The sequence below is a fragment of the Rousettus aegyptiacus genome, unplaced genomic scaffold (genome assembly GCF_014176215.1).
Source record: "Rousettus aegyptiacus isolate mRouAeg1 unplaced genomic scaffold, mRouAeg1.p scaffold_m13_p_4, whole genome shotgun sequence".
NCBI lineage: Eukaryota > Metazoa > Chordata > Mammalia > Chiroptera > Pteropodidae > Rousettus > Rousettus aegyptiacus.
The window spans coordinates 127,705,083-127,732,904 of NW_023416307.1; the positions used below are offsets into that span (position 1 = coordinate 127,705,083).

General features: G+C 32.1%; 1 protein-coding gene across 4 annotated transcripts in view; it reads left to right on the forward strand.

Moving 5' to 3' along the window:
• Window positions 1–27,822, forward strand: part of STAG1 (stromal antigen 1) — a 344,141-nt gene that overhangs the window by 273,155 nt on the left and 43,164 nt on the right. For all 4 annotated transcript variants that reach the window (XM_036218531.1, XM_036218530.1, XM_036218532.1 and 1 more), the window contains 2 exons: window positions 15,519–15,599; window positions 27,656–27,748. In XM_036218531.1, the coding sequence (XP_036074424.1) occupies window positions 15,519–15,599; window positions 27,656–27,748 (174 nt within the window). The remainder of the gene's footprint in view (window positions 1–15,518; window positions 15,600–27,655; window positions 27,749–27,822) is intronic.

Here is a 27,822-nt window from a genome sequence, read left to right on the forward strand (position 1 = left end):
TATTAATATAAATCAGATATTAATAACATTTTTTATAGCAATTTTCCACCAGCCCAAGGAGCCAAACCATAATAACACATGGCATCTAGTTATGTCTTTTTTTTTTTTTTTTTTATTCTCCTTTAATCTGGAATGGCTTCTTGGCTTTTGGTGTTCTTGACATTGACATTTTAAAGAGTACACACCAGTTATTTCATAGAATGTTCTCAATTTGGTTTTGTCTGCTCTACATGTTTAGATTTAGATTATGCATTTTGGGCAAGAATGCTACATAAATGATATTCTGTCTTCAGTGTATCACATCAGGAGGTATGTGATGTCAGTTTATTCAATATTGGTGATACCAACTTAGATCACTTTAGTAAGGTAGAGTCTGTCAGTTTTGTGTAGAGTTACCATTTTATTGTTTCATAATTATAAGTAATCTGGGAAGCTTTTTTAAAAGCATATAAATAGTCTTTTTTTTTAAATCAAAATTTGCTCTAATAATTTTAACATTTGTGATTTTTGCTGACTCATTTTTTGCTATTCAGGGTCACAAATGAAAACTTAAATGGTGATTTTCTGATTGCCATTTATTTTATATTTATTTGTTGACATTTTGCTATAAGGAAGAACTTTCCCTTCTCCCTTAATTTATTATTTCATTTTTACATTCTAAATTTATTTTTTAAATCTAGTATTAATATGGACTCATGCATTCCTCTCTTGTTCCTTTCTGTTCACTGGTTAAAATTGACTACAGTTGTTATTCTCTTGGTGCTCAAATTATCGCAGATTTATCCAGAGGTAATTCCTTTCAAAGCTACTTTGTATGTTTTAAATATATTTTTGAGCACTTCCATTCTTTCTGACACAAGAATATGTTCAGTGTCTGTTGATGTCTTCCCCTATGCTAATGAATTATAACCTATTAAAAGTTATTACAGTTTTATAGCTATGTTTATTACTTTATAAAGAACCCACATTTCTGAATTTATTATAGTATTCATATAATTTTTTATAAAATAAAAGCAATAAATATTTAAATTCTCCTTATTCTGTTTTGGGACTTTGTGCCTATTTCTTGTTGACATAGTTGAAAATTTAAATCACATCTTAGATAACATCCAAAAAAATAAAATACTAAACTTATGTTTTAATATATAGTTTCCCAATTGTTTATTGATTATAAAAATTGAAAACCCATGAAGAAAATTTGTAAATTATTTTGGTAAATACAGGCATACCTTGTTTAATTACACTTAAGCAAATACTGTGTTTTTTACGTGTTAAAGTTTTGTGGCAATCCTGAGTTGAGCAAGTCTATCAGTGTCATTTTTCCAATAGCATTTACTCATTTCATGTCTCTCACATTTTGATAATTCTTACAATATTCCAAACTCTTGCAATATTGTTAAATTCATTATAGTAATCTGTGATCAGTGATCTTTGATGCTACTTATAATTGTTTTGAGATGCCACAAACTATGCCCATATAAGATGAGGAACTTAATGAATATTGTGTGTTCTGTCTGCTACATTCCCCTGTCTCTCTTCCTCTCCTCGGGCCTCCCGATTCCCTAAGACACAACAATATTGAAATTAAACCAGTTAATAACCCTACAATTGCCTCTAAGTGTTTCAGTGAGAGGAAGAATCATATGTCTCTTACTTTAAATCAAAATAATTTGAAATGATTAAGCTCACTGAGGAAGGTATGTTGAAAGCTAGATCTCTTGCACTAAACAGCTAAGTGGTAAATAAATGCAAAGGAAAAGTTCCGAAAGGAAATTAAAACTACTACTCCAGAGAACACACTAACAATAAAAATGTGAAACAGCTTTATTGCTGATATGGAAGAAGTATTAATTGTCTGGACAGAAGATCAAACCAGCCTAAATCTCTTTAATTTTGTGAAGGCTGAGAGAGATGAGGAAGCTGCAAAAGAAAAGTTTGAACTCGCAGAGGTTGGTTCATGAAGTTTAAGGAAAGAAGATGTCTCTGTCTATAACATAAAAGTGCTGCTGATACAGAAACTGCAGCAGGCTATTCAGAAGATCTAGCTAAGATAATTAATGAAGTCGGCTATGCTAAACATTTTCAATGTGGACAAAACAGCCTGACATGGGAAGAAGATGCCATCTAGGACTTTCATAGCTAGAGAGAAGCCAGTGCCCAGCTTCAAAGCTTCAAAGGATAGGCTCATCCTCTTGTTAGGGGCTAATGCAACTGGTGAATTTAAGTTGAAGCCAGTGCTCATTCACCATTCTGAAAATCCTAGGGCCCTTAAGAGTTACGCTATATCTACTCTGCTTGTGCTCTATATATGAACAACAAAGCCTGGATGATAGCACATCTGTTTATGCCATGATTTACCGAATATTTTAAGCCCATTGTTGAAACCTACTGCTCAAGGAAAAAAGATTTCTTTCAAAATACTACTCATCATTAGGAGGGAAAGAAAAAAGAAAAAAAATATATTACTGATCATTGACGATGCACCTGGTCACTCCAGAGCTCTGACGGAGATTAATGTTGTTTCATGCCCTGTAACAACATCCATTCTCTAGCTGGTGTACCAAGAATAATTTTGACTTTCAAGTCTTATTTAAGAAATAATCTGGGCAAGTAAATTGAAAACCTACTGGGAGGACTCACCGCTCTAGATGCCATTAATAACATTTGTAATTCATGGTAAGAGGTTAAAATACCAACCTTAACAGGAGTTTGGAAGATGTTGATTCCAACCTTCATTAATAACTTTGAGGTTTCAAGACTTTAGTGGAGGAAATAACTGCAGACGTGGTGGAAATAGCAAGAGAACTAGAATTAGAAGCAGAGCCTGAAGATGTGACTGAATTGCTGCAATCTCATGATATAATTTTAACAGATGAGAAGTGTCTTCTTATGGATGAACAAGAAAACGTGGTTTCATGAAATGGAATCTACTCCTGATGAAGATGCTATGAAAATTGTTGAAATGACGACAAGGATTTAGAGCATTACTAGATGCCATTGATAAAGCAGTAACAGGGTTTGAGAGTATTGCCTCCAATTTTGAAAGAAATTGTACTTTGAATAAAAAGCTATCGAACAGCATCACATGCTGCAGAGAAGTAGTTTATAAAAAAGAAAAGACAGTGCAACAAACTTCATTGTCTTATTTTAAGAAATTGCCACAGCCACCCTAACTCAGAAACTACCACTCTTCAGTCAGCAGCCATCAAAATCGAGGCAAGAACCCCCCACCAGCAAAACATTATGACTTGCTAAAGGCTTACATTATGGTTAACATTTTTTTAATTAAGATATGTACATTGTGTTTTTAGACATGATGCTATTACACACTTAACAGACTACAGTATAGTGTAAACATAAGTTTTATATGCACTGGAAAACCAAAAAGTTCAAGTGACTTGCTTTATTGCAGTATTCGCTTTATTGCAGTGGTCTGAAACTGAACCTGCACTATCTCCAAGGTTGCCTGTATTTACTATATAAGAAAATCATGTGATTAAAAAACCCATAAAGTAAGTATAATCATATGTCTCCTAGTTAGGGCCTCAATAATGGAGAACTTTTGTATTGCACTTACTTACTATGCACTATTTTAAGTCTATGTGTCTACATTTATTTAACCCTCATGACAACATTATGGAATGTATATCATTAGTCTTATTTTATTGATGATGAAAATGAAACATAGTGATATTAAATAACTTGCCTAAGGTAACATAGCTATTGCATACCCACTCAGCCTAGCATTTAAATTATTTTTAGTGTCTCTTCACATTTTCCGCTACTACTATTTATGGGTATCCTATGCCTTCTGATGTCTGCCCCAAGTCAAACTCTTAATTTTTTATTTTTTATTTTTTTCCAAATATTGTTTGTATTGTTTCAGTGGAAATTTGGGGAATAGATTAGATGCTGGTACTTAATCTGTTCCTGTGAACTGGAAATAACACATTTCTTTAGACAACATAATGTAGGTGCTGACTTTAACAATGTTCAGGTTATTGCTTTTAGATAGGTTATGATTTATTGTATAAATAATGGAGTCATGCCGTCTTTAGGAATATGTTGATGGATTCATGCTTTCCTTAGAAGATTACATATTTATTTCCTTAACTGGGCTTAAAAATTATTTCAGTTACCCACTTTCGACTGGTCCTGGAGCATACCATATTAAAACCTTTTGGGACTCGCCACACACTATCAAATTTACCATCTACCTAGTCATTATTGACCAAAAATATATTTCAGTTTCAGGTCATTAGGAAAAATGCTTATATTAGAAGCAGGTCTTACTCTCAAAAGACTTTAGATCTTTTTTTAAAATTCTACCTCATGAATGAATATCTCTTCTTGTCATCATTTTTCCAGCCCTGCTACCATTTTCTTAATTTAATCCTTCATTGTGTCTCTTGTGAATTACAGTAGTAGTAGCCACCTATTTTGTATTAATAGCCTCAGTTTCATCCTCTCTCCAGCCAAGGCTCTGTTTAGGTAATTCTTAACTGTATGTATGCATCAGATAACCTTAGAGAATTTGTTCGTTTTTAATACTGACATACTCTCAGATGCCGTTTTCAGAATAAATTGGTATATCTCCTTAGAAGGTTATTTGTCACTCTTCGTCAAAATTAAAAGTGGCCATACCCTTCATCTAAGCATTTGTAGTTCTAGGAATTTAGACTACAGATACATACTCAGACATGTGTATGAATGCATAGGTACAAAGATGTTCACTTTAGCGTTACTTATGTAAATTTAAATGTCCATCAATAGAGGACCAGTAGGATAGTTTTGATTCTGCAATACTATACAGCTGTAAAAAAATAATGAAGTTGATATTATTTATAATTTTCTTTATGAGAAGAACTTTAATGAAAAAATAAAGGAGCAGAACAGTATGTAAATTTAAACAGGTGGTAACATCTATATATACATATACCTTTTAGTTCACAGAGTATTTCTGGGATCATACATAAACTGTTAACACTGGCTTTCCTGATGGAAAACTAGAGATCTGTAGTGGTCAAGAAACTTAATTGAATTATACACCATTATACTGTTGGATATTTTATCATGTACATCTATCACTTTTTAAATTTAAAATCTATTGTTTTGTAATGAATAACTAGAAACTAAAATTTTAAAAACATTTGCCTTTTGCAATAGCACCAAAAACATGCAATACTTAGATATAATTCTCAAAAAATATGTGCAAGATTTGTGAAAACTATAAAACACTGATGAACAAAATCAAAGATCTGAATAAGTAAAGATGTGTATCATATCATGTTCATGCATTAGTAGACTCAGTATTATTAAGATGTCTGTTCTCCCCAAATTAATCTTAGAGTTAGTGGAATTCCATTTAAAATCTCGGCAGAAGTTTTGTAGAAACTTACAAATTGATTCTAAAATTTATATGGAAATGCAAAAGAAATAAAGTAACAAAAAGAACTTTGAAGAAAACGAAGTTAGAATATTCACACTACCTGATTTCAAGACTATAAACAGTAACAGTGTGGTGTTGAAGAAAGGATAATCATAGATCATAGGTATAGCATAGAGAATCCAAAAATAGACTCACACACATATGGTCAGTTGGTTTTTGACAAAGGTGTCAAGGTAGTCCTTTTGGGAAAGCATAATCTTTTTAGCAAATGGTACTGAAACAGTTGGATATCTGTGTGCCTAAAAAAAAAAAAAAAAAGAATTTCAGTCTATATTTCACACTATATATAAAAATTAACTCGAAATAGACCAAAAACCTGGCTGTAAAACATGCAGCTATAAAACATCTAGAAGAGCACATAAGAGAAAATCTTTGGGACCTTTAGTTAATTGAAGATTTATTAGATACAACACCAAAAGCATTATTCATAAGAAAAAATTCAACCATTGACAGTCATCAAAATTAAGTACTTCTGCTCCTAAGAGATAGGTTAAGAGAATTGAAAAGATAAGCCAATAAAGTGGAAAATGTTTCCAAATTCGATAACTGACTTCTATCCAGAAATCTCTCAAAATTAAATAATAAGAAAAACAACCCAGTTTTTTTTTTTTAATGGACAAAAGAATATCTACTTCACCAAAGATGATAATGGCAAATAAGCACATGAAAGAAACTTATTGGTTATTTTAAAAATTGAGATTAAAATCACAATGAGATACCACTACAGATCTTTCAGAAAGTATTTAGAAATTTTATACATTGCTGGTGGGAATGCAAAATATTACAGTCATTTTGGAAAGCAGTTGGCAATTTCTTATAAAGTTAAATATACACTTACCATATGACTCAGTAGTCCTTCTCCTAGGTAATTGTCCAAGTGAAATGAAAAGGTAAGTTCACATAAACATCTATACCCGAGTGGTTATAGCAGCTGTGTGAATAATTATCCAAAGCTGCAAACAACTCAAATGTCTATCAGCTGGTGAATGTATGAAAACAAATTGTATGGTAACATCTATACAATACGATACTTCTCACCAATAAAATGGAAGGAACTACATGCGACAATATGAATCTCAGTAGCATTATACAGAGTCAAAGAAGCCAGATATACAACGCTACATGCTGTATAATTACATTATACATTCTGGAAAAGGTGAGACTGTAGGTGCAGAAAACATCTTTAGAATAGGTGGAGGGACATTACAAAAGAGCATGGGGGAATTTGAGGGATAATGGGACTGTTCTATATCTTGACTGATTTGGTGGTTCAATGACTATGCATTTTTCAAAATTCAGAACTTTATGTTAAAAACAGTAAATTTCCCTTATATATAAATAGACCATAATCTTTTACAAATTAAAAAGGATAAAAATAAAAGGAGTAATTGTTTCTCATACTTAATGAAAGCTATTTCAAAGCCTGACCAATATATATTTTGAGGTTTAGGAAACCCCAGCCCAAAACACAACCACAAGAAAAAAGAAAACATTTATCGTGTGGTGGAAATTACAGAACCAGGAACCATAGGAAAATTTGATACAATCTTTGTTCTTATAGTTCAGCACTCTCTGCCAAAGTTCAAAGTTATATAATAATTGTAAAAAAAGTATATAAATTAAAATAAGCTATAAAAAATGTTAATTTTTTTATTGAGATATAGTTGATAAGCAACGTTATATTAGTTTCATTGTAGTTTTGATTTGCATTTCCCTGATGATTAGTGATGGTGGGCATCTTTTCATGTACTTGTTAGTCATCTATACAGTTGGTGCTCTGTATCCACAGTTTTCACTTCCATGGGTTCAACTATCATAGATTGGAAACAGTATTTTCAGTCTGTGGTTGGGAATCCACAGATGCAGCAGGTTTACTGTATACATCATTCTATACCACTTTATAGAAGGGACTTGAGTATCCTTAGATTTTCATATCTGCATGGAGTCCTGGAACCAATCTTCCATGAATACTGAGGGACAACTATATATTGTCTTTGGGGAAATGTTTATTTAGATCCTCTGGCCATTTTTCAATTGGATCATACGGGTTTTTGCTGTTGAGTTGTATGAGGTCTTTATATTTTTAGGTATTAACCCCTTACCAGATCTTATCAGATATATGATTTGCAGATATTTTCTTTCAGTTGATTGCTTTTTCATTTTGTTGACATTTTTCTTTTCTGTGCAGAAGCTTTTGATTTGATATAGTCACACTTACTTATTTTTGTTTTTGTTGACTTTGCTTTTAGTGTCAAATCCAAAAAATTATCTCCAAGACCAATGTCAAGGAGCTTACTGCCTCTGTTTCTATTAAGATTTTATGGTTTTAGGTCTTACGTTCCAACTTAATCTGTTTTCAGTTAATTTTTGTGTATGGTATAAGAGAGTGGTCCATATTCATTCTGTATGTGTCTCTCCAGTTCTCCCAACACAATTTATTGAAGAGGCTGTCCTTTTCCCATTGTATATTCTTGGCCTCTTTGTACTAAATTAATTGACCATATAAATGTGGGTTTATTTCTGGGCTCTTTCTTCTGTTCCATTGATCTAAGTGTCTGTTTTTATGCCAGTATCATACTGTTTTGATTAATATAGCTTTGTAGTATAGTATGAAATCAGGGAGTGTGATGCCTCATCTTTGTACTTCTTTCTCAAGATTACTTTGGCTATTCAGGTTCTTTTCTGATTAAACATTTTCTACTGACTCAGTCTTCAGAGGCGGAGAATGAGAATTTGTATTTTTAAAATCCTCATAGGGCCTTCAGAAATATGGCAAGGGTGAATGAAGTACATCTGCTCTCTCAAAAGACTACATTCAGTGTTACACCATTTTTGAAAGCTCAAAAACTAACAAAATTAAACTTTATCATCTAATGATATTTATATGTGCTATATGTAATAAAACTATTTTTTTTAAAGCCTAAGCATGGTATACATGAAATTCAGTAGAATAATTTATCAGTCTAGGGAATAGGGGAAGAGCTCATAGGTAGATAACAAAGTTATTAGCATCATACCAGTTCTTAAATTGAGTAGTCTTTTCATAGGTTAATTTTGTTATTATGCTTTATAATAAACTATTTTTAAAGTAACAGATATTACATTTAAAAAGCTAACAAAATGAATAGGATCACCTCTTTAACTGTTGCTCATGAAGTATTTTTGAAGCAATGGTGTTACTCTTCTGTTCAACTATCTCTCTCTGTGCATTACCTAGCTTTTTAAAGATAATACCCAGATTTCTTTGTCCTAGTAAGGTGACCATAGTATTGTCTAAACAGATTTTCTCTTAAAAGTGAAAGGGAGTGCTATTAATAATTACACCGAGACAATTAGCATAACCCAGAAGGTATGGTTACCCTTCGCAATGTAATTTGGTTTATGCTTACACTTATGCTGTACCAGCCTTTTCAATTAATCGAAGAAGTATTCTTTGAAATTTCTGTTTCTTCACTTACATTGTCCCTTTATTGCCAGATTAAATCTTACATCTTTCTTTAAAGATTTAATACAAATTTTTGTTTCTCTACAAAGTTTTGCTTAGCCATTGTCACTTTCTGTTCCTGGCTAAGGTCTGAGTCCCTCTTCTTTTACCTCAACACCCGATGCTGTGTGTGTGTGTGTGTGTGTGTGTGTGTGTGTGTATCTACTGAGAACAGATTTTTAAGTATTGTTAGCTATAAGCACAATATTATATAGCACACCTCTAGTTTAATTTATGTCATTCGTTGCAGTAATTTACCAGTAGGAATTTTAATTACATGTATCATATTGTCTGGTATATAAATGTTTTTTATGTTTATGTAATCAAATTGTCTATCTTTTCTATTATGTTTTCTCTCTTTGATGTCTTGCTTAGAAAGCCTCTTCACACATTACCAACTCAGAAATATTCAGTTTTTTTCTTTTTGTACTTTAATACATTGTCTTTTTTTAATCTTCAGAAACTATTTGCTTGAATCGTTCATTTCACTTTGAATATCTCTTTAAGTGAATATTTTTCTCTCACAATTATGGCTGTTTCCTACATCACCCTTTCACTTACACCATACCATAATTCTATCTCCACAAAGTATTATGTTATTGTTTCTTGATGGTTTAGGAATGGTTTAGATGTTGTGTATGTTGTTTGGATAACTGTTTGCCCATATCACTCTATTTCAAGGTTATTAGCAGAAATTGTTCATTGAGTCTTTTGAGCAGATCACTGAGATGGGAAGTGGCAAGATCTTTTTTGATACAACAGCTTACAATGTGTTTGGGGAGAAAAGACTAGTGCAAATAAACTGTCTACGAGCAGGCCTGAGGTTGTGCGATATAAATTTCTGGTCCATTGTGCTTTCCACTATACACCAAACTCCCTTTTGGAGATCACTATAAAGTGCTATTATGAAAAGAATATACCACCTTGGACTTATTTTTGACATATTACATATTTCTTCATACTCTTCTTTCAGTTGCTCGGCGTTTATAAGAAAGCTTGACAGTAAAGTCCCAGAGTCTAGAACTGCCAAGGATTATTGTTCATTAGCCCTCTATTTAATCCATTCCTTGGGAAATCTTTTCATTTTTTTATGACAGAAATTAACTTATTACTGTTTGAGTTTTTTACTTTGGTTTTTCACCCTTCTAATGTTGATTTTTTTTTTTTTTTGGTAGTATAGTACACTTGCTCTTAATACAATACATTGGATGATCCGTCATTCCTAAAGCACATGTAGAACTTTAGAACTTAGGAATCTTTCCTCTTTATTAAAGAATTGTTTGTTACTGTATATCATTGATTTACTCCAATAGTTGTGCTTTTTTTTTTTAGCATTTCCTCAAAAAAAAAAATCGCTGTAAATTTTACTATTTGCCATATTGGTTATTATTTAAATTCTTATACAGCTGACTTATTTTTTCTTTTTATGTAAAATACGAATTTTAACGTGTATAGATTTATGCAGTCACCACCACAATTAGGATACAGAACATTTTCATCATCCCCAAAACTACTTCATAGTTACACGCTTACCGCATTTACAATTTCTGGAAACCACTGATCTGCTTTCCATCACTATAGTTTTGTCTTCCTTAGATTTACAAATAAATGGGATCATACAATATATAACCCTTTGGAGCATAAAGTCTTTTGCTGAGCATAATACCTTTGAGATTAATTCAAGTCGTTGTGTGAATCAGTAGTTGGTTTGTTTTTACTGCCCAGTTGTATTTTATTGTATAGATACACCACAGTTTGCTTTATTCATTCACCTGTTGAAAGACATTTGGGTAGTTGCCAGCTTTTGGCTATCACATCTAAAACTGATATGAACATATGTGTACAGTCTTTTGTTTGAATATAATTTTTCATTCCCCTAAAATAATACCATTGCTGGGTCTTAGTGCTCAGTATATGATTAACCTTATTAGAAACTGCCAAACCATTTTCTAGAGTGGATATACCATTCTGCATTCCTGCCAGCCATGTATGAGAGAGCCAGTTATTTCATACCCTAGGCAGCGCTAGATATTGTCAGTTTTTTATTTTAGCCAACCTAGTAAGTATATAGTAGTATCATACTTTAAATATATATTTTCTTAATGTTAATAATATTGAACATCTTTTCATGTGCTTATCTGTCAGCTTTATATCTTTTTCAGTAAAGTCATGTTGATTATTAATTTGTGTCTAAAAAGCTCTTTTTTAAAGAGGCAATTATTATTCATATTAACTTAATCTAAGTATGATAGAAAGACCAATATTAGATGTCAGAAACAGAATAGTGTTTAGTTTCCTCTTTGTCATGCAATGTCCACTAAAAAATTTTTGATCGCCCTTCCTCTTAAAGTCTTTTCCAAACAGCACAGTGAATTAACCCCAATTTTTTGCACAGTTTTCAGAATTTTAAACATGTCATATATGTGTAGATAAAATAAATCTACACATGCATGTATTTCGCATACACATAATTATTTATTCTTATTCTCTAGTCTCTAATCAGATTTTATTTTTCATCCAAATTCAGTTTTTCTAAATTTAAACTAATTCTAGAAGCTTATCCTAGGGTCTTAATTTACATGGAACAATACAGTTCATTTTCAGGTATGTAATACCATTAGCAACAGGTTGAATGATTCTCATTGATTCAACCTGCTAATCAGAGATAAAGAACTATATCATTTTTTTAATAGATAAAAGTAATTATTAAGAAAAAGGGCTAATAGAAAAGAATTTTTTATATTGGTTAAAGTATAATGCTAACTGCTATAATATAGTAATCTCAGTATCTCAGGGGCTTAACACAATAAAAAATTTTTTCTCGCTCCCATAACCATAAAGTACAATTAAGGGAAGTGAGATGTCACTGCACCACCCAGTCATTCATGGACCCAGTAGCTCCTGGGGTACTTGTATCCTGCTGGCAAATAGGATATGAAAAAGGCACTCCTGCTTCTTAACTACCTTTGCCCAGAAATGGGCAATAAATGTTATGGTGTTCTCCCAGGTTCAGAACAATGGTAGTCAAGGTGGAAGGACTGGTGCTTATAGGTTAGAACAATCTCTTGGCTTTGGCAGTGTATTGCTTGCCTTTCTTGTTACATCTATACTACAGAAAGGTGAAGTTGCTCAATAAATGACTTCTGGAAAGTTAAGATAACATTGCTATATGGGTAAAAATCAACATGACTGACGTAAAGCCTGGAAAGACTAGTTCTGAATTTTCTTTTGAAGTACTATCAGCTATATTGTTATATACTCATACCTGTGAGAAAGCAAAATGATTACCAATCAATGGAAGCGAGCTTTTTATTTTAGAGTAATACAGTGGAGCCCTCTTAAAGTAAACTTAAGATGAGTATCAATATATTAAACAAATTAAAGTTGGGGATGCTGTATTTGAAATAGTGTGTCCAACTCTCTCTCTCCCCTCATAAACCATCTCCAAGAAATTTCTGCAGAACTTTGTGGAATACAGTTTGAATACTCCTAGTAAATAGTTCAATAGAAATGTAGAAGGAAAAAAAATGAGATCTGTGGTGACTAGGATAAATAATATCACCAAAAGTAAACTATTCTTCAACATTGCTTTTTTTCCATATCTTAATTTCCCATTGATTATTGTTAATTTGTATATCACTTTTCTAGTAATTTAACAATTTAGATTTTTTCAATTTCAAGTGAAATTTTTTAAATATTCTCTTTTCCTTCCACGTAAACCACTTTGCCAGTGTACTTTATATTATAAATTAGAGATTATCAAAGTGTCTCAGTACCAACAGGTATGCAGTTTTGGGCATCTTCTAAGTATAGTAAGGTGATTTCTGTAGCATTAATGTTCATAACTCAATAGTGTTTCGGTAATCTTTCCTGGCATTCTGACATAAATTAATCATTTAATTATTAATGTTTAATAAAACCCGGACATCATCTCATTAGTGTTACATCAAAAGCAACAAAACTCATCCCTCTAATTCTAATGAGTGATTTTCAGTGCTGAGTAGGCACGTTAGAGATATCTTTTGCTTAAGTGATCTGAAACCTGAATTTTAAAAAATGAACTAAAACTCACAACTAGTTCCTATACCATCTCATTTACTGATTTCTCCATTTATTCTCTACATATATTCATCTTTATGGTTTTCCATCTATTAGGTAGGGTAGGTAATAGAAACTCTGTAATGATAGAATATCATACTATTAGATATGGTTTATTGCAGTCAAGATAAACCATGTATTCAAACAAAAATGTAGTAAAAGACCTTTGTGAAATGACAATTTTTATGTTATGATTCTTAATTTTATTTTCCTGAATTCTGTTACTTGTCCCTTTGAAAAATAGGGATGAACATTTCACAAAATAGGAATTTGATGCCAATAAAAAATGAAAAAAGTACCTATCTCCATGATAATTAGAAAAATGTAAATTAATATCACATTAAGATACTACTCATATATAATAAAATCACAAATTTAAACATCTGATGATACCAAGTATTGGTAAAAAGAACACGGAGCCACAGGAAATGTCAAAGACTACTATATCCAGGCACTGTAGATAACAGTTTGATACTAGCTACTAAAAAGTTAAACATACACATAACTATATGACCCAGCAATCTTATTCCTAGAGCAGCGGTTCTCAAAACCACTGGGGGTTTCCAATAGAGGTCCATAAAATCACACTATTTTTATAATAAGAAGGAGATGTGACTTTCTTTTTTCACTTTTATTCTCAGAAATGTACATTAAAGCATTGGTGTCATATCAAAGAATATACACATTGATCTACAAAAGCTATTAAAATACACTTTTTTTTCTAACTAATCTGTGACTCTGGGTTTTCTTCATATACTGCAACTGAAACAACATATTGTAACAATGCAGAAGTAGATACGAAACTCTTGTTTGCTGTTAAGCCACGTGTTGAAGAGATTTGCAAAAATGTAAAACTAGCATTCTTCACACTGAATTTTTTTCCTTTTAGAAAATTTAGGTTTTTTTCAGAAATGTTATGATATAAAGTTTCTTTTTAAATTAGTTAATAAATATTGTAAACATTTATTAGTTTTAATTTCCAATATGGTAATATTGATATACAGCTCATATAAACAAAAGCCCTTTGGGGTCCTTAGTAATATTTAAAAATTTTTAAAAGTGTAAAGAGGTCCTGAGAACTAAAAACTTCAAGAACCTCTGCACACCAGTGCACCAGCAGACATATATAAGAATGTTCATAGTAACATTATTCGTAATGCCCTAAAACAAGAAGCATTGTAAAAGGTCATCAAAATAAAATCAATAAACAAGTAGGAAGATACCCAAAAAAAACTAATAAACTATAGCTACCTGCAACAGGTATAAATCTTAAACATAAATGTTCAAATGAAAGAAATCAGATTCAAACTAATACATATTGCATGATTCCAGTCATATAGTGTTCACAACTAGGCATTATATCCTCAGTATATAGGGATGTAGACTTAGGTGTTAAAATTTACTGAGTGCCTGATTAATCAAAATAGCTGTTACCTTTATAGGGGAGAAAAGTGATTATAGTTGACTCTTGGGGTTAGGGGCCTAGATACACACATACATGCCCCACCTTCAGAAATCCAAATATGACTTAAGTTGGCCCCCTGCATCTGCGAATTCCCAACCACAGATTGAAAATACTGTTTTTCAAACTCATACATAACAGAGCAAATTGATAGTTGCCAGATGGGAGAGGGATTGGGGAAAATGGACGAAAAAGATGAAGTGATTAAGAAGTACAAATTGACAGTTATATAAAAATAGTCATGGGGATCAAAGTGTGTAGCATAGGGAATATAGTCAGTAATATTGTAATTATGTATGGTATCAGATGGGTACTAGACTTATCAGGGTGATGACTTCATAATTTATATGTTTAATCACTAGGTTGTACTCCTGTAATTAATGTAATATTGTATGTCGACTGTAATTGAAAAGTTTAATTTTTTTTAAGAAAGAAAATGCTGTTTCCATTCACATATAGTTGACTCCCAAGATGTAAAACCCAAGGATGTGGTGGGCCAACTGTATTTATTGAAAAAAATTGATGTATAAGTATCCATGCAGTTCAAACCTGTGTTATTCACGAGTCAGCTATATAGTGGGAGAAAGTTTTGCCAATGTTCTATTTCTTGACCTAAGTGGTGGTTACATAGGGTTTTTTCTTTATATTAATTCATTAAGGTTTATAATGTTTTATGCACATCTCTTTATGAGTGTTGTATTTCACATTTAAATGCTTTAAAACATAATTAGTTATAAAATTTGAATGAATTTTTAAATTTCAGATGTATGTCCTTTAAAAAATCTGACTAAGAGTATTCATGATAGTATGTTTTTGTTAAAAACAGGGTTATTTGGGTTTATATTTACAATGATATGTTGATTTATCTTTTTTTGAAAACCAAATATTATTTTATATATTCTCCTTAATTCTACAAAAATTTGAACTTGAAACCTTATTGTAAAATAAAAAATATGATATTGTTTCTTAATACTGTGCAAATGTAAATTATGTTTTATTTGTTTGAATTTTTTAATTTGATACAGATAGTCGTACAGGCACTGCAGTGTTCCCATTACTCGATTCTCTGGCAGTTGGTGAAAATTACTGATGGTTCTCCTTCCAAAGTAAGTAAGGATTTCTAGACGGAAGAGTTATTACTAAAAAAAGTAACTTTAGTTAATTTATATTTAATAATTTATTATCAGTTATAATGAATTATAATTTTAAATATATAATAGTTATTGTTATCAATTCTTGCTTTATTTTACCCTATGACTAAATATATTTTACCTCTTTGGAGGGTAACCAGTCCTTAAGCAATAGGTATATAGCCGTGTTTGTACACAAAGTTAAAATTCTTGTAATAAATAACTATTGTAGAAACCACAAGAGCTCTGATAGGGGACATGCTATAAATATAGAATGTTGAAAGATAATAGTATGTAGCTTCCGGTTCTGGCATTATGGCACCTTGGGGCTCAAACTAAACGAACAACACTCATTAAAAGCAATTCAAATTGTCGGATAAGTTTTTCATTTTTAATCAGTATATGGCCATGCAAAACGAAAAAGAAAATACAAACCAGAGATTAAGTGAAACTACAGTCTAAGAGAGTCAGGGGAGCACTGAAGCCTACTTAACATTGAACAGTGACGATCTTTTCTAATCTAGACAAATCCTAAGGCCCCTCCAAGATGGAATGTCTTATAAGTAGCACATCTCCCTAATAAAGATAGGATCCTAAAGATCCTCTCCCAGCACAAGGGTAAATTAGAAATAAACCTACACCAGCTCCATTCTTGGAGGAATATAGGAAAACAGCCTCTCTTAAAAATTGTCATTGATTAAAGGGGAGAAAACAGGTCTCCCATGAAAGTTTATAACTATGAGCTGGCTTTTCACATAGGTTTCCACCCTAAATTCATAGTACTTCAATAGTCCGTTAAAAAATAAAAAATGAAATTTTGTTTTAAAATATTCTGTATCGGTAAGCACCTAACAGAATCAAATATAAATTTTTTCTGATGGAACTTGCCTCAAAGAATTTTCCACAGATAAAATTTTAACAAAAGTACATTAAAAAAAATCATTCAACTAAAAAGAAAACAAACCATGAATACAGCCATGAAGAGAAGTAGACCAAAAAAAAAAAAAAAAAATACTCTATACATTGAAATGATGTGACACAAATATAAAATCAATGTTTCAGTTGTTTCATGAAATGAAAGAGGCTTGAACATATGAGTAATGAGCAAACACTTTTGATAAAGAACCAAATAAAAATATCATATTTACATATCCCCATCTTAGCAAAACAGAAGCTGTTCAACCAGTACAAAAGGTTAATAACATATTCCAATACAGAGGCAATAGCTTGATACAGAGCATTCTTTTCTAGAAAAAGAATTTTTTTAAAATCTTTTTTTATTAATAATTGGAGGATTTCTCTGACTTTGGAAAGTAATTGGAGTTTTTGTTTGTTTTTGTTTAGAAAGATGGTGATATATTGTTTAGCCTCCATTTTTTTTTCTATTTTATTGACAATTTCAGTCTCGAAAAGCAAAAATTAGGATTAGTAACAGAAGCCACTTTAAAACTTCATTACATTTTCATGTTGTTTTAAATGTTCTTTAATATGGTAAAATTAAAGGAGATTGAATATATGTAAGTTGAAATTTGATAACATAGTTAACTTTTATTCTGATTTTTTCATCTCTCTGGTTTTTATATGCATTTTTTTCCCACTGAGATTATTTTGGTTTTCTGAGTTATTTGTTTTTTTTGGCTGCATGTTGATAATTACTCTTTAGTAAATTTGGAATAAATACTTGCCTAAAAATTTAATATAATGGTTAATTTGTTCATTAAATTTAATTTGAATTTTGTTCTTTCATAATTGCATTGATAACTAAAGTGAGAATCTCTATTTTTGAATCCACTTGTAGCAGAATTATTTTGAGATTCCTTGCCTTTCTATTTTAATTTTAGTCTGACATATTCTTCTAATAAAAGATAGCTTTATTTTTGTCATTAATCATAATACAGATTTTGTGGTTGTCATTGCCACAGTAGCAATGCAGATTTTGTGGCCAGTACTGATTTTATTTATGCTAGAAAGAGTGCTGCAGCATCTTTTAGGTGCTTTATTATTTGGTTGATTTCTATTTATAGGTTTTTTTGCATTTGTATATATATGAAATTCTTTTTACTTAGATGTCTCCATTATTCTCACTTTTAAATTGTTGATAATTGTTTTATTCAAAATATATTTAGTAATCATAATGTTCAGCTGTGTCTGAAGTTTAAAAGTGGTTCTCTAAGTGATAATTTTTAAAGCATAAATCTTTACGATAACATGCAAACTTTAAAAATTAATCTTTCATTGCTAAGATTCCTTCTTTTAAAACAATTATTTTAATGACTCATGTAATAATTACTGGTTTAGGAATTTCCAAGCTTTCTATTCCCCTATGCAATATAGGATGTCTTTGAAAATAGAGCCACATGCAAACACTTACTATACATATAATCCGTATTATTAACATCCCACGTGATAGAATACCAACTTCCTAACTATAGTTCCAGCCACATCATTAACTTGTGTAAATAACCTTGAGGCAAGTTGCTTAAATAATTTTAAAGCAGGTAATTTATGTCAAAGCCTTATAAAATGCTTTTCAAATATTAATAACAATTTAAAAATCTCGTATCTGTGTTTCAGGTTACTTATTTATAAAATTGAAAGTTGTATTGGGCCAACCTTTTCTACCTGTAAAATTCTGCAATCTATGGTATTGATTAATGATCACTATATTGAAGATGTCTGGATAGTTATACATAACAGTGCTTACCTCTAGGAAATAGAAATTCTTTGGGGACAGGCATAAAAAATTTACTTTTTGCTTTTATACCTTTTGATACTATTTTGAAGAGTTGTTTTGTTGTCGATATTTAACCATGGTAATAATTTTTTTCACAAAAATTAATTTCAAAAAACTAGGTCAAAAACCTTTAGATTCTCCATCCTAATCTTAGGTTTTGGTTTCTCATATATAACTCGTAGAATTGTTGAGCTTGAATAAATACTAGAAAAATGCTTAAGGTGTTCTGTATCTTATTTGCTACAATAGCATCATTTTTTTGTTCATAAATGTAATGTTAGAGCTATCCAGAATTTGAAAATAATATGACAAAACTTGTTCATTTTAGATAAGACCTCGAAGGGGGCATTGTTGTCATTGTCAGAGATGTTTTACATTTTGTAAATCACTTTAATATAAATGCTCTAATAATCATTATGTTGATAATATGGAATGAGTAATTTAGCTAGTGAGGGAGCTAGCTAGATGACCACTAGTTTTCTCTACTCATTATTATGTTCATAGAAACTCATTTAAACCTATGACTTGGTCGCTTACATTTTTAGTTAATAAATTATGCTTACTAGTTTGGAGTGCAAAATATTAGGTAAAATGGTTTTCGTAAATTTGGGCTCTCACTTGAGTACATGTTCATTGGAAAAATGAAATAAAATTTTTGAATTTTGTCACCTGTAGATAACCACTGTAATATTTTGGTATATTTTCTTTTAGTACTTTTTCTTACATGTTTTTCAATCTTATTGAGATTATAATGTATTTACAATTTTGTCTCCTCTTCAAGTAACATTAGATTTCCTTCAGTTATTAAAAGAAATGTTTTATAGATAATTTTTTTAATGCACACATGTAGTCCGTCGTGTAGCTTATACAATAATTTATTACTCAGCTTTTGTGGATGTTTAGGCTGTATACATTTTAACTAATAAAATTAATGCCATGATGGACATTCTGGTGCAAAAATTTGTTCTGTGTTTTACATTATTTCATCTTATATTCTTGGAAATGGGATTACTGGGTCAAAGATCCTGCATTTTGAGGCTTGTTATATATTGCCAGATTGCTTCTTAGAGTACTTTTTAAGATTTACTTTTCTTCTTTATTGTTATAAATGCTGTCTTTTAGGAGATTACGAATAGTAGTTATATTTCAAGTTTAAATTCAAGTTATAATTTAACTCTCAACAGTGAACACTATTTTGTATAAAGTGAAGTATATGAGAAGACTCTATCAAGAAGAGGATTAGGTCTTTATTTGAAATGGAAGTACACTGGGTTTCACCAATGGGTATTTCCTCTGTTCCCCTAATTTCCAGAGTTGAAGCTCTTTGGCAATCTCACAGGTCATGCTCAGTATACTTTGTTCCGGTGCCCCCTAGTGCTGGTCCTGTAGAAGCAGCCTTCAGTTTCTCTTCCTTGTAGCAGAAAACATCCTTCTTCCTTCAGCTCCTTATGGACATATACAAAGACATTTAAAGAGCCAGGTAAATAAGAGTTAGGGCTGAAATAATGCCCCCCTTGCCCTTTTCAGCCTGGGGATCTAGAATTTATCTTCACTTGTTTTTCCTACTGGGAGGAGCTGTTCTGCTCTCTGTAGTCTTAAATTTGCAGTGCTTTCTGCCTTACTCTGCATGTTCCTGTTCTAGATAGCAAGTAGAGAGGGCCTGAGGCAAACATCCGTGCCTTCTGGTCCCTGGCCCTATTCCTTTTTTTTTTTTTTTTTTTTTTTTTTTGACATTAAAGTCAACATCCCTCTGATAGGTACAAGTCAAATTGTTATTGAGGTGGTTAGCTGCAAAATTTGTTCCATAACCCTCTTGAGTGAAGGATCTGCTCTGCAAATTCTAACTTGTTTGCCTACAGACTAGGGAAGTGAGGTGTTGGAGTGAAGGTGACCAGACTCGTCAGGAGACAGACACATTTAACCTTTCTGTTCTTTATATAAACACATATTTATAGGAACATACTAGAAATAGGCTCACTCTTTTACATTTTTTCCTTTTCCCTATCTAGTCCTTTAAATAGCTATGAATAAGAATGTTAGCTCATTGAAGTCCTTGTCCCAAATTCCTGTAGTATCAAAATACCTGTAGTTCCTCTGTCTGCGGAGTAACTGCTTTGCAGGGAGGGAGGAATGGGACTAAGAGTAGAAAAGAATAGCTTTCCCTCTAGGAACAAATTTTTAGTAGTGTAGAACCATTTTGCTTCATTCTTTTCTTCTAGAATCTTTTCTCCCTACCTTTTATTTCTTGAGAATTCTGTCCTCAGTAACTATCTAGTTAGTATTAAGCACCTTCTTTTAATTGTTCCATGATTTCGGAGTTGTTCTTTGATAGTTATGTTTCTGTTAATATTATGTCCTATCTCAACTGCCTGATTGACTGATCTAGGAAAGTTAGGGGAGAAAGATCCAAGTCTTGTCTTATATTTGTTTCTTGTTCAGCTCTAAAAATGTTCTTTAAAAAAAATTTTTTGACATACAAAAGTAGATGGCAGTTTATACCAGATTCTGAAGTTCTCCAAAATTTTATCCAATTCTAACATTCTATAAACCTCTGAAAGTCAGAAGTAAATGTGTTTAACTTAGAAAATAACTTACAAGTCATGATTCTAACATGCCATTAAGAACGTTATGCTGTTTACTACCCATTCCTGCGCCTCCAGTTTTGAAGCTTGCTTTCTAATAAGAAAGATCCACCTACCCTTTGAAGGGCATCATAAAGCTGCCTCAATATCACTAGCCTGTCCAGTTTGATGCTGTTTTTACTTACACAGGGAGAGTGGTCTTTAAAACACCTTATTTATAAATACTCAAAACTCCTTAAGATATTTGATACCTCATGATCTAAGTAAGGAGCCAGGACCGAGAAGATATATTCTAAATAACAATTATTATAAAGTAAAAATGTGTTTTAATCAGAGGCCTAAAGCAACATTAAGAATATTTAAACAAAACAGTACTTCCTGCTTTCTTGTACAGAGATGGAGATTTTCTCCACCAAAATTAATGATAGACATTTACTTTCCTGTCAGGCCATTTATTTGAAAAGAAAGGAAATAGTTGTCTTATCCTGCTTACTATCTCCCAAGTGATATAGTAATGCATTTTCCTTCCTTTTTCTAATGACTGTTCTGTAATTAGTAGGTATTTGTTAAGTAACTTATCGTCAACCCATTTTATATGTATAAGAAGCCCCCCGGTTTATAAGTAGTGTATATTTCCAGCATTTTGTGTGTGTGTTGGAGCATAGTCTTTCAAGTCAATCTGAGGTCAAATTTTGGCTTCATTTCTTCACCTTTAAACTTCAGCTTCCTAACTTGTGATATTCACTGCTGGATAGGGTTGTTGGGAAGATTAAATTGAAAGAAGTGTTATAGTAAACAACAACTGTTGTTTTGATGGCATTAAATTGCAGTCCTAATCTAATGTCCTGGACCGGAAACCAAGAATTGATACTAAATCAACTATTATCTGATACTAGAGGAATATGTAAATATGCTCAGGAGCTAGTGTAGCTTTGGGATACAGCATGACAGATTTTGTCCTCCATGTGTTATGGCAGAATAATTTGGGAATTCAGGTCTCTCACTTTGGCCCTACCAGTCACTACTTTTCTTCTGTCTCTCTTGACTCCTTTATTTTTCTTCATCTTTGCACACTATAGGAAAGAGGCATTAGAAGATGTTTTGGAACTCCAGTAGGCAGCTTAAGGGTTCTTGAATCATAAGTGAGTGTGGATTAGCCTTTGAGGCAATGGCAGGAGTCAGAAGGTGGAGACTCAGATAGCCAAGGACAACAGTGAAAACTAGGTATACATTTGGGGTTTAAATAGTCAATAGTTATTTTACTTTGTATTCACAAAAGTAGTACATTCTGTTCTTACCTCTCAAAAGAGGAGCTTGTAGCAGTTTTTCATACAAGAAAGCAATTTCAAAGGTAGTATATAGGGTTTACCCCACCACAATGGAAAGGCTTTTGTCTCTTCTCACTGGTGTGGTCCAAATGAATTTAGTTTCATCTATTCTTATCATATTTAATATGGATAATTCAATTGATCTGAAAAATAATGAGCCTTGTTATGTGTTAGTAATGGTGCTAAGTACAGATAAACATAACACAGTGTCGACATAAGAAATGTCCAAACATAATAGAGAATTTTTATGAGTTTATTTGCACCAACTGACAATAATTGCTAGGAAGCCGAATCTCAATGGATTGAGAAAATGCTCCTGAGAATGGATCTGCAGTTTATTTTATACATCTGCTCCTGAGAACGGATCTGCAGTTTATTTTATACATCAGAATAAAAGAAGACATTAAGAGGGGTTACGTGGACTCCACTGGTAGTAGATTAAGGAGGCAGGAGAAACAAAGCCAGGAAGTCTCAGGGATTGGATAAAAAGGCAAAATAAAGAAACATACTGCTTTTACATTGGTAGGTTATAGCATAGTTGATAACATTTATAGCACATAGAGAAGATATTGGAGGAGCAAGATAACAATGAGGTTCTATGGTCTGTTCTGGTGCCAGGCTATTGTGCCTAGAGGGGTCTGGAAAAGATTACACTGACATTTTAAAGATATGTTATCTTAGATGCAAAAAGATAATAGGCTCACTTAAGGTTATGATTGACCTTTGTCAAAGAAGCTACAGGCCTAAGACATGACCACCTTCCATGACCCCCTTTCGGTTGGGAATTTATGTTCAGACCATCCTTCATGGTTATTTTCAGTTTATAAGTTTGTAAGGCCTCCCCTGAGCTTATCAGGTTTAGTATGTGGCCCCTTTTTCTTCCACAACAGTTTATGCCTACGAAGAACTTTATAGCGTAGTACAAACTGGGTAGACTATATAGCCTATGAGCCAAATCTGCCCTGACTCTTCTTGTAACTGAAGTTTTAATGGAACACAGCCATACTCCTTCATTTATGTGCTGTTTAGGGCTGATTTCATGCTACAATGGCATAGCTAACTAATTATGACAAAGACTTTAAGGACCCACAGAGCCTAAAATATTTACTGTTTGACTCTTTACACAAAAAGTTTGCCATTCTCTGGCCTAGTAAGGTAACCCCTTGGTTTTGTTTAGCAGACTTTGTCAGTAACCCTATTTGCCTATTCTGGGTAACTACTTTGCTTTTGTGTCCCCTTTTTATCATGAAAATTAATCACTACATGTTTAACAGGCTTTATTTTGATATTCTAAGATCTTTGATCTGGTTTTAGGGCCTTATTTTACTACTTTATTCTGTTTTATTTCTGCCCGTTCTAAAAATGTATATTAATAAGATGGTTTGAACTAGTTTTTTGCAGTTACTAGTTTTTCTATGGCTTCAGTTTCTGGCTTAGATTATCTTATTGGTATTTCTTAGCAGTGAATAAAAAGACAGCTAAATCTGATCTTCCTCTAGACACAAAATTGTGATAAAAAATGAAAAGGAGTCACTCATTTAAAATCTGTATGTTTTTGTGTAGGAATTAAACTCTCTTCTCTTTCCTCACTTACTACTATAATCATATTGAGATAGTTGGCTTTTAAGAGGTAGTCTACATTTAATATCTGTTTTTCTTCCCAAGATACTAAGGTAAGTTTCAGCTTTGGCTTTTGAGAAAAATTCTAATATAGCTTATATGATATAAATTCACCATCTCAACTGTGCCTTGAGGTTGTTCTTTGCTCAGATTTTGCTGACCAAGGTGAATTTTGAAAACATCTTAATGCCTTGAAAGAACTCTGTGCCAGGTTTTTCATATGTAAAGTGGGAGTGATAATAATATCTATGCTCATCATAGTTGTAAGGATTAAATTAATATGTGAAAACCTTAGAGTAGTGCCAGTACATAGTAAATGCCAGTAAATGTTAACATGATTATTATTAAACTCTAGCCCAGAAAAATAAATTACTGCATATAAAGCGCTTCTGTTCTATGTAAATTAAGCATATTTAATTTTTTTCACAATGACCGACAGCTATAATAGCAGAAGGGAAGGTACTCCATTCCAGAATATATGGAATGTAACAAGTTTCTCACAAGTGAAAAGTCAATGATTTCTATTTTAAAGTAGTTCAAAGTAAATGTACTAATTTTTGCTATTTAGACTAAATTCTTATCTACCCTATTGAGAATGTTTTTAAATTCTCTTATTTTTTCTTTTCCTTTTAAACATTATCTATTTTTATTTTTCAATGGACATTAAAAAACTATGAAACTTGTTTTAATACTAGAGTTTTAAACTGGCAAATCCTTAACCTTTTAAAAACTTGATTTGATATCCTCAAAATTTCTAAACATACTACAACATGTCCCAGTAATGGCTGCCTGCCTTTTCTTGAGCAAAATCAGTTTGGAGAATCATAATTCCAACTATTTAAATCAAATGAAATGTAGTATGACGCCAGCATAATGAAGTCGAAAATCGTGGGATGAATAAAAACACATTCTGAAATCCACAGGAACCTAAATTCAAAGGGATATGCTATGTGTGATTAGCTAACTGTTAAATATACAATATCTGTGCCCATTTAGCTAAACCTGCTGGTATTTGTATTTCTCTCAATGGAATTGTCTATGTAAAAACATCCAAACATATAGGGAATTTTTATAAGAGTGTTTATTTCAGCAAAACTGGGAAGCAAAATTTTGTTCCTGCAAACAGTAACTTTGCAGTTCTTTTTATACATTTGGAATTAAGGAGGGATTTAAGGAAGATTACAAGAAGGTGAGATAAAGCAAGGCAGGGCAAACTCTAAGATTGAATTACAGACTGATTAACAAGATTATGTGCTTCTTTGAGGATGGTCACACTTTAGGGCTCTGAAAAAGAGCATTACTCTGGCATTTCAAAGGTGTTTTAACCTAGATGCACAAGAACAGTGGATAAGACTTGCTTAAGGCAAACATAAATCTTTTTATACCCACCATGACCTATCAAGTTAGGAATTCATGATCAGATCATCCTGTGAGGTTACTTTATGTCAAATTTAGTAGAGACCCCTTTTCATCCACAAAATCTAACTCATTACATTTAAATTGACTTTCTTGATCACTCAAATAATAATTAAGTTGCATTCAAATCTAGGGCAAACTTCGTTACTAAAGAAGGCCTCCAGCTTCTGCTTCCTTGGTTGCTTCCTATTTATTTAGAGTTTTTTTCTTAAAATACTACTGCCGATTAGTCATCAATAGACTGCTTACTTGGTTGTGATGTTAAATTTACAGCTCTTCAGGTGAATTAGCAAGTAATAATCTCTAAAATTCATCTCTAAAATTCAATTGTTACCTTAACATTTTGCATAAGACACATTTGCTTTATGATTGACCTTTAAAGGAATCTTTTGCCTCTTAGCTCCAAAGATAGCTGGTTTCCTAGACTGCTGCTTTGCATACTAACCAAGAAATTTAAGGAAATAAAGGAACATTTATACCTCCTAGCATCGTTTTTAAACTCCGTTTCTTGTTTGATAAAATGAACACATTTCACATTTGTCCCTAAGATTATGGTATCATTTAAATACTTGAATTTCATTCAGTAAATACTTACTGAACAGCTGCCATGCGCGAAGCACTATTCTAGGTACTAGCAGTGGAATAGTGAACATCCATCCTTTGACTAATGGGAGATTTACCAGTTAGCACTTATCTGTTCTGATTTGAGTGCCTAGGAGTTAATTCAGCAGAAGCACAGAATGCCATAGAACCTCAGAGAATACGTAGTACAGACTTCTTGTTTATAGATTGTAAAAGTCTGTAATTCTGAGATATAAAATAATTTCTCTAAGGCCACATAGCTAGTTAGTAGTGTCAGGGAGGAAAAGTCATCCTCTGCTCTTTAAGGTTCTTATGGCTGATCTAATCAAATTGACATGGGACAGATTAGCAGAGAAAAAATAAAGTTTAATAACGTGTTGTCAACATAAGAAACATCCAGTTGCCAGGAAGCAAGATCTCAAATGCTTTGAAGAATAATAGTCTTTGCAGTTTCTTTTATGCACTTGAAATTCAGGGAACCTTAAGGAAAATTACATGAAGGTGGAAGAAAGCAAAGCTGGGATTGGATTATGGGACCATTAAGATTTTGTGCATTGTAAATTTCCCCTAATACATTGTGAATCTTTGATATTAAAGAAGGTCAAGGAATATTGAGGTTTTTTATTGGATATTTATCTACAGCTACATTAAAGTTTTGCAAGGCAGTGTTCTTATTACTCTGCACAAGATGAGTTTATCCTATCTTCTGTATACTAATGTAAACAAAAAGAAACATATAATTTTTTAAGTGTCATTATTTAGGATGTAAAAATCCAAAAAAGGAATGAGTACCACCATCTGTACAAAAGACTAGTTTAACGAACTTTAGTTTAATAGAATACTTTTAAAAAATGATTTCTATGTCTGCCTTTGCTCATTTAATTACTCTTCATTACTATTTTAAATGTCATTGTAATACTGAATTATTTCATGCATCTTGCTCATTAGTAAGAACATGAACTGTGATATAAGATAGTCCTGGTTTCAAACCCTTGCTAATGACTACTTCTAATAGACATAATATTAAATTATATAACACTAATTCCTCAAACTAGTACCTGACACATTATAGGTACTTGATAAATTCAAATTTCCTTTTATACTTTTCAGATGTTTGACATCGAATGTTATATGCCCAACTAATTAAATCCTATTCACCCATCCAATCTTCCTATGAAGTCCATCTTTCTATGAAGGTCCTTCCTGTGACCTTCCTATGAAGGTCCCTCCAGCTCATCTCTCTCTGGTAGAGTTAATGGAAAAAAAACTTGAACACTTATTTTCTAATTGGTCTAACTTCCTGCTAGGAATTCATGGGTATGTCTTAAAGTTATCTGTGTTGCCTTGACGTTTTGCAGAATGCTGAAAATATAGGAGAAACTCAGTATGCATATGTTGTTTAATTAATTTTTTCAGTGTGCTACTGTGCTCCCTCACCTTAAAGCTTACCACCTAGTATGTGTTATAGGAATGACTAACAATTTTAATATCAGCCTACGTAAAACATGTTTATAAAGGAAAATTTGTTAGAGTAAATCACACTGAGCATTGCATAGCTAAAAGGAATTGAGTGTGGAATTTATCAATCTTGTTTCCTCTTCCATTAGAATAACTAGGATAAACTATATGATTTGGTTCCCAACAAAAAATTTGGTTTTATGAATTTTCTTGACAATACACCAATTTAGCTATTTTCTATTTTTTATTTCTTCTGGGTCAATTTTCTAGGATACCGTAATTCATGCTTACAAATTTGAATGTGTCTTACAGGAGGATTTGTTGGTATTGAGGAAGACAGTGAAATCTTTTTTGGCCGTTTGCCAGCAGTGCCTATCTAATGTTAATACTCCAGTAAAAGAACAGGTAAGAAATTATTAGTTAAGAGTTCTCAATAAAAATAAAGCAAATTCATTGAAGAACATGTAAGAAGAGGAAGA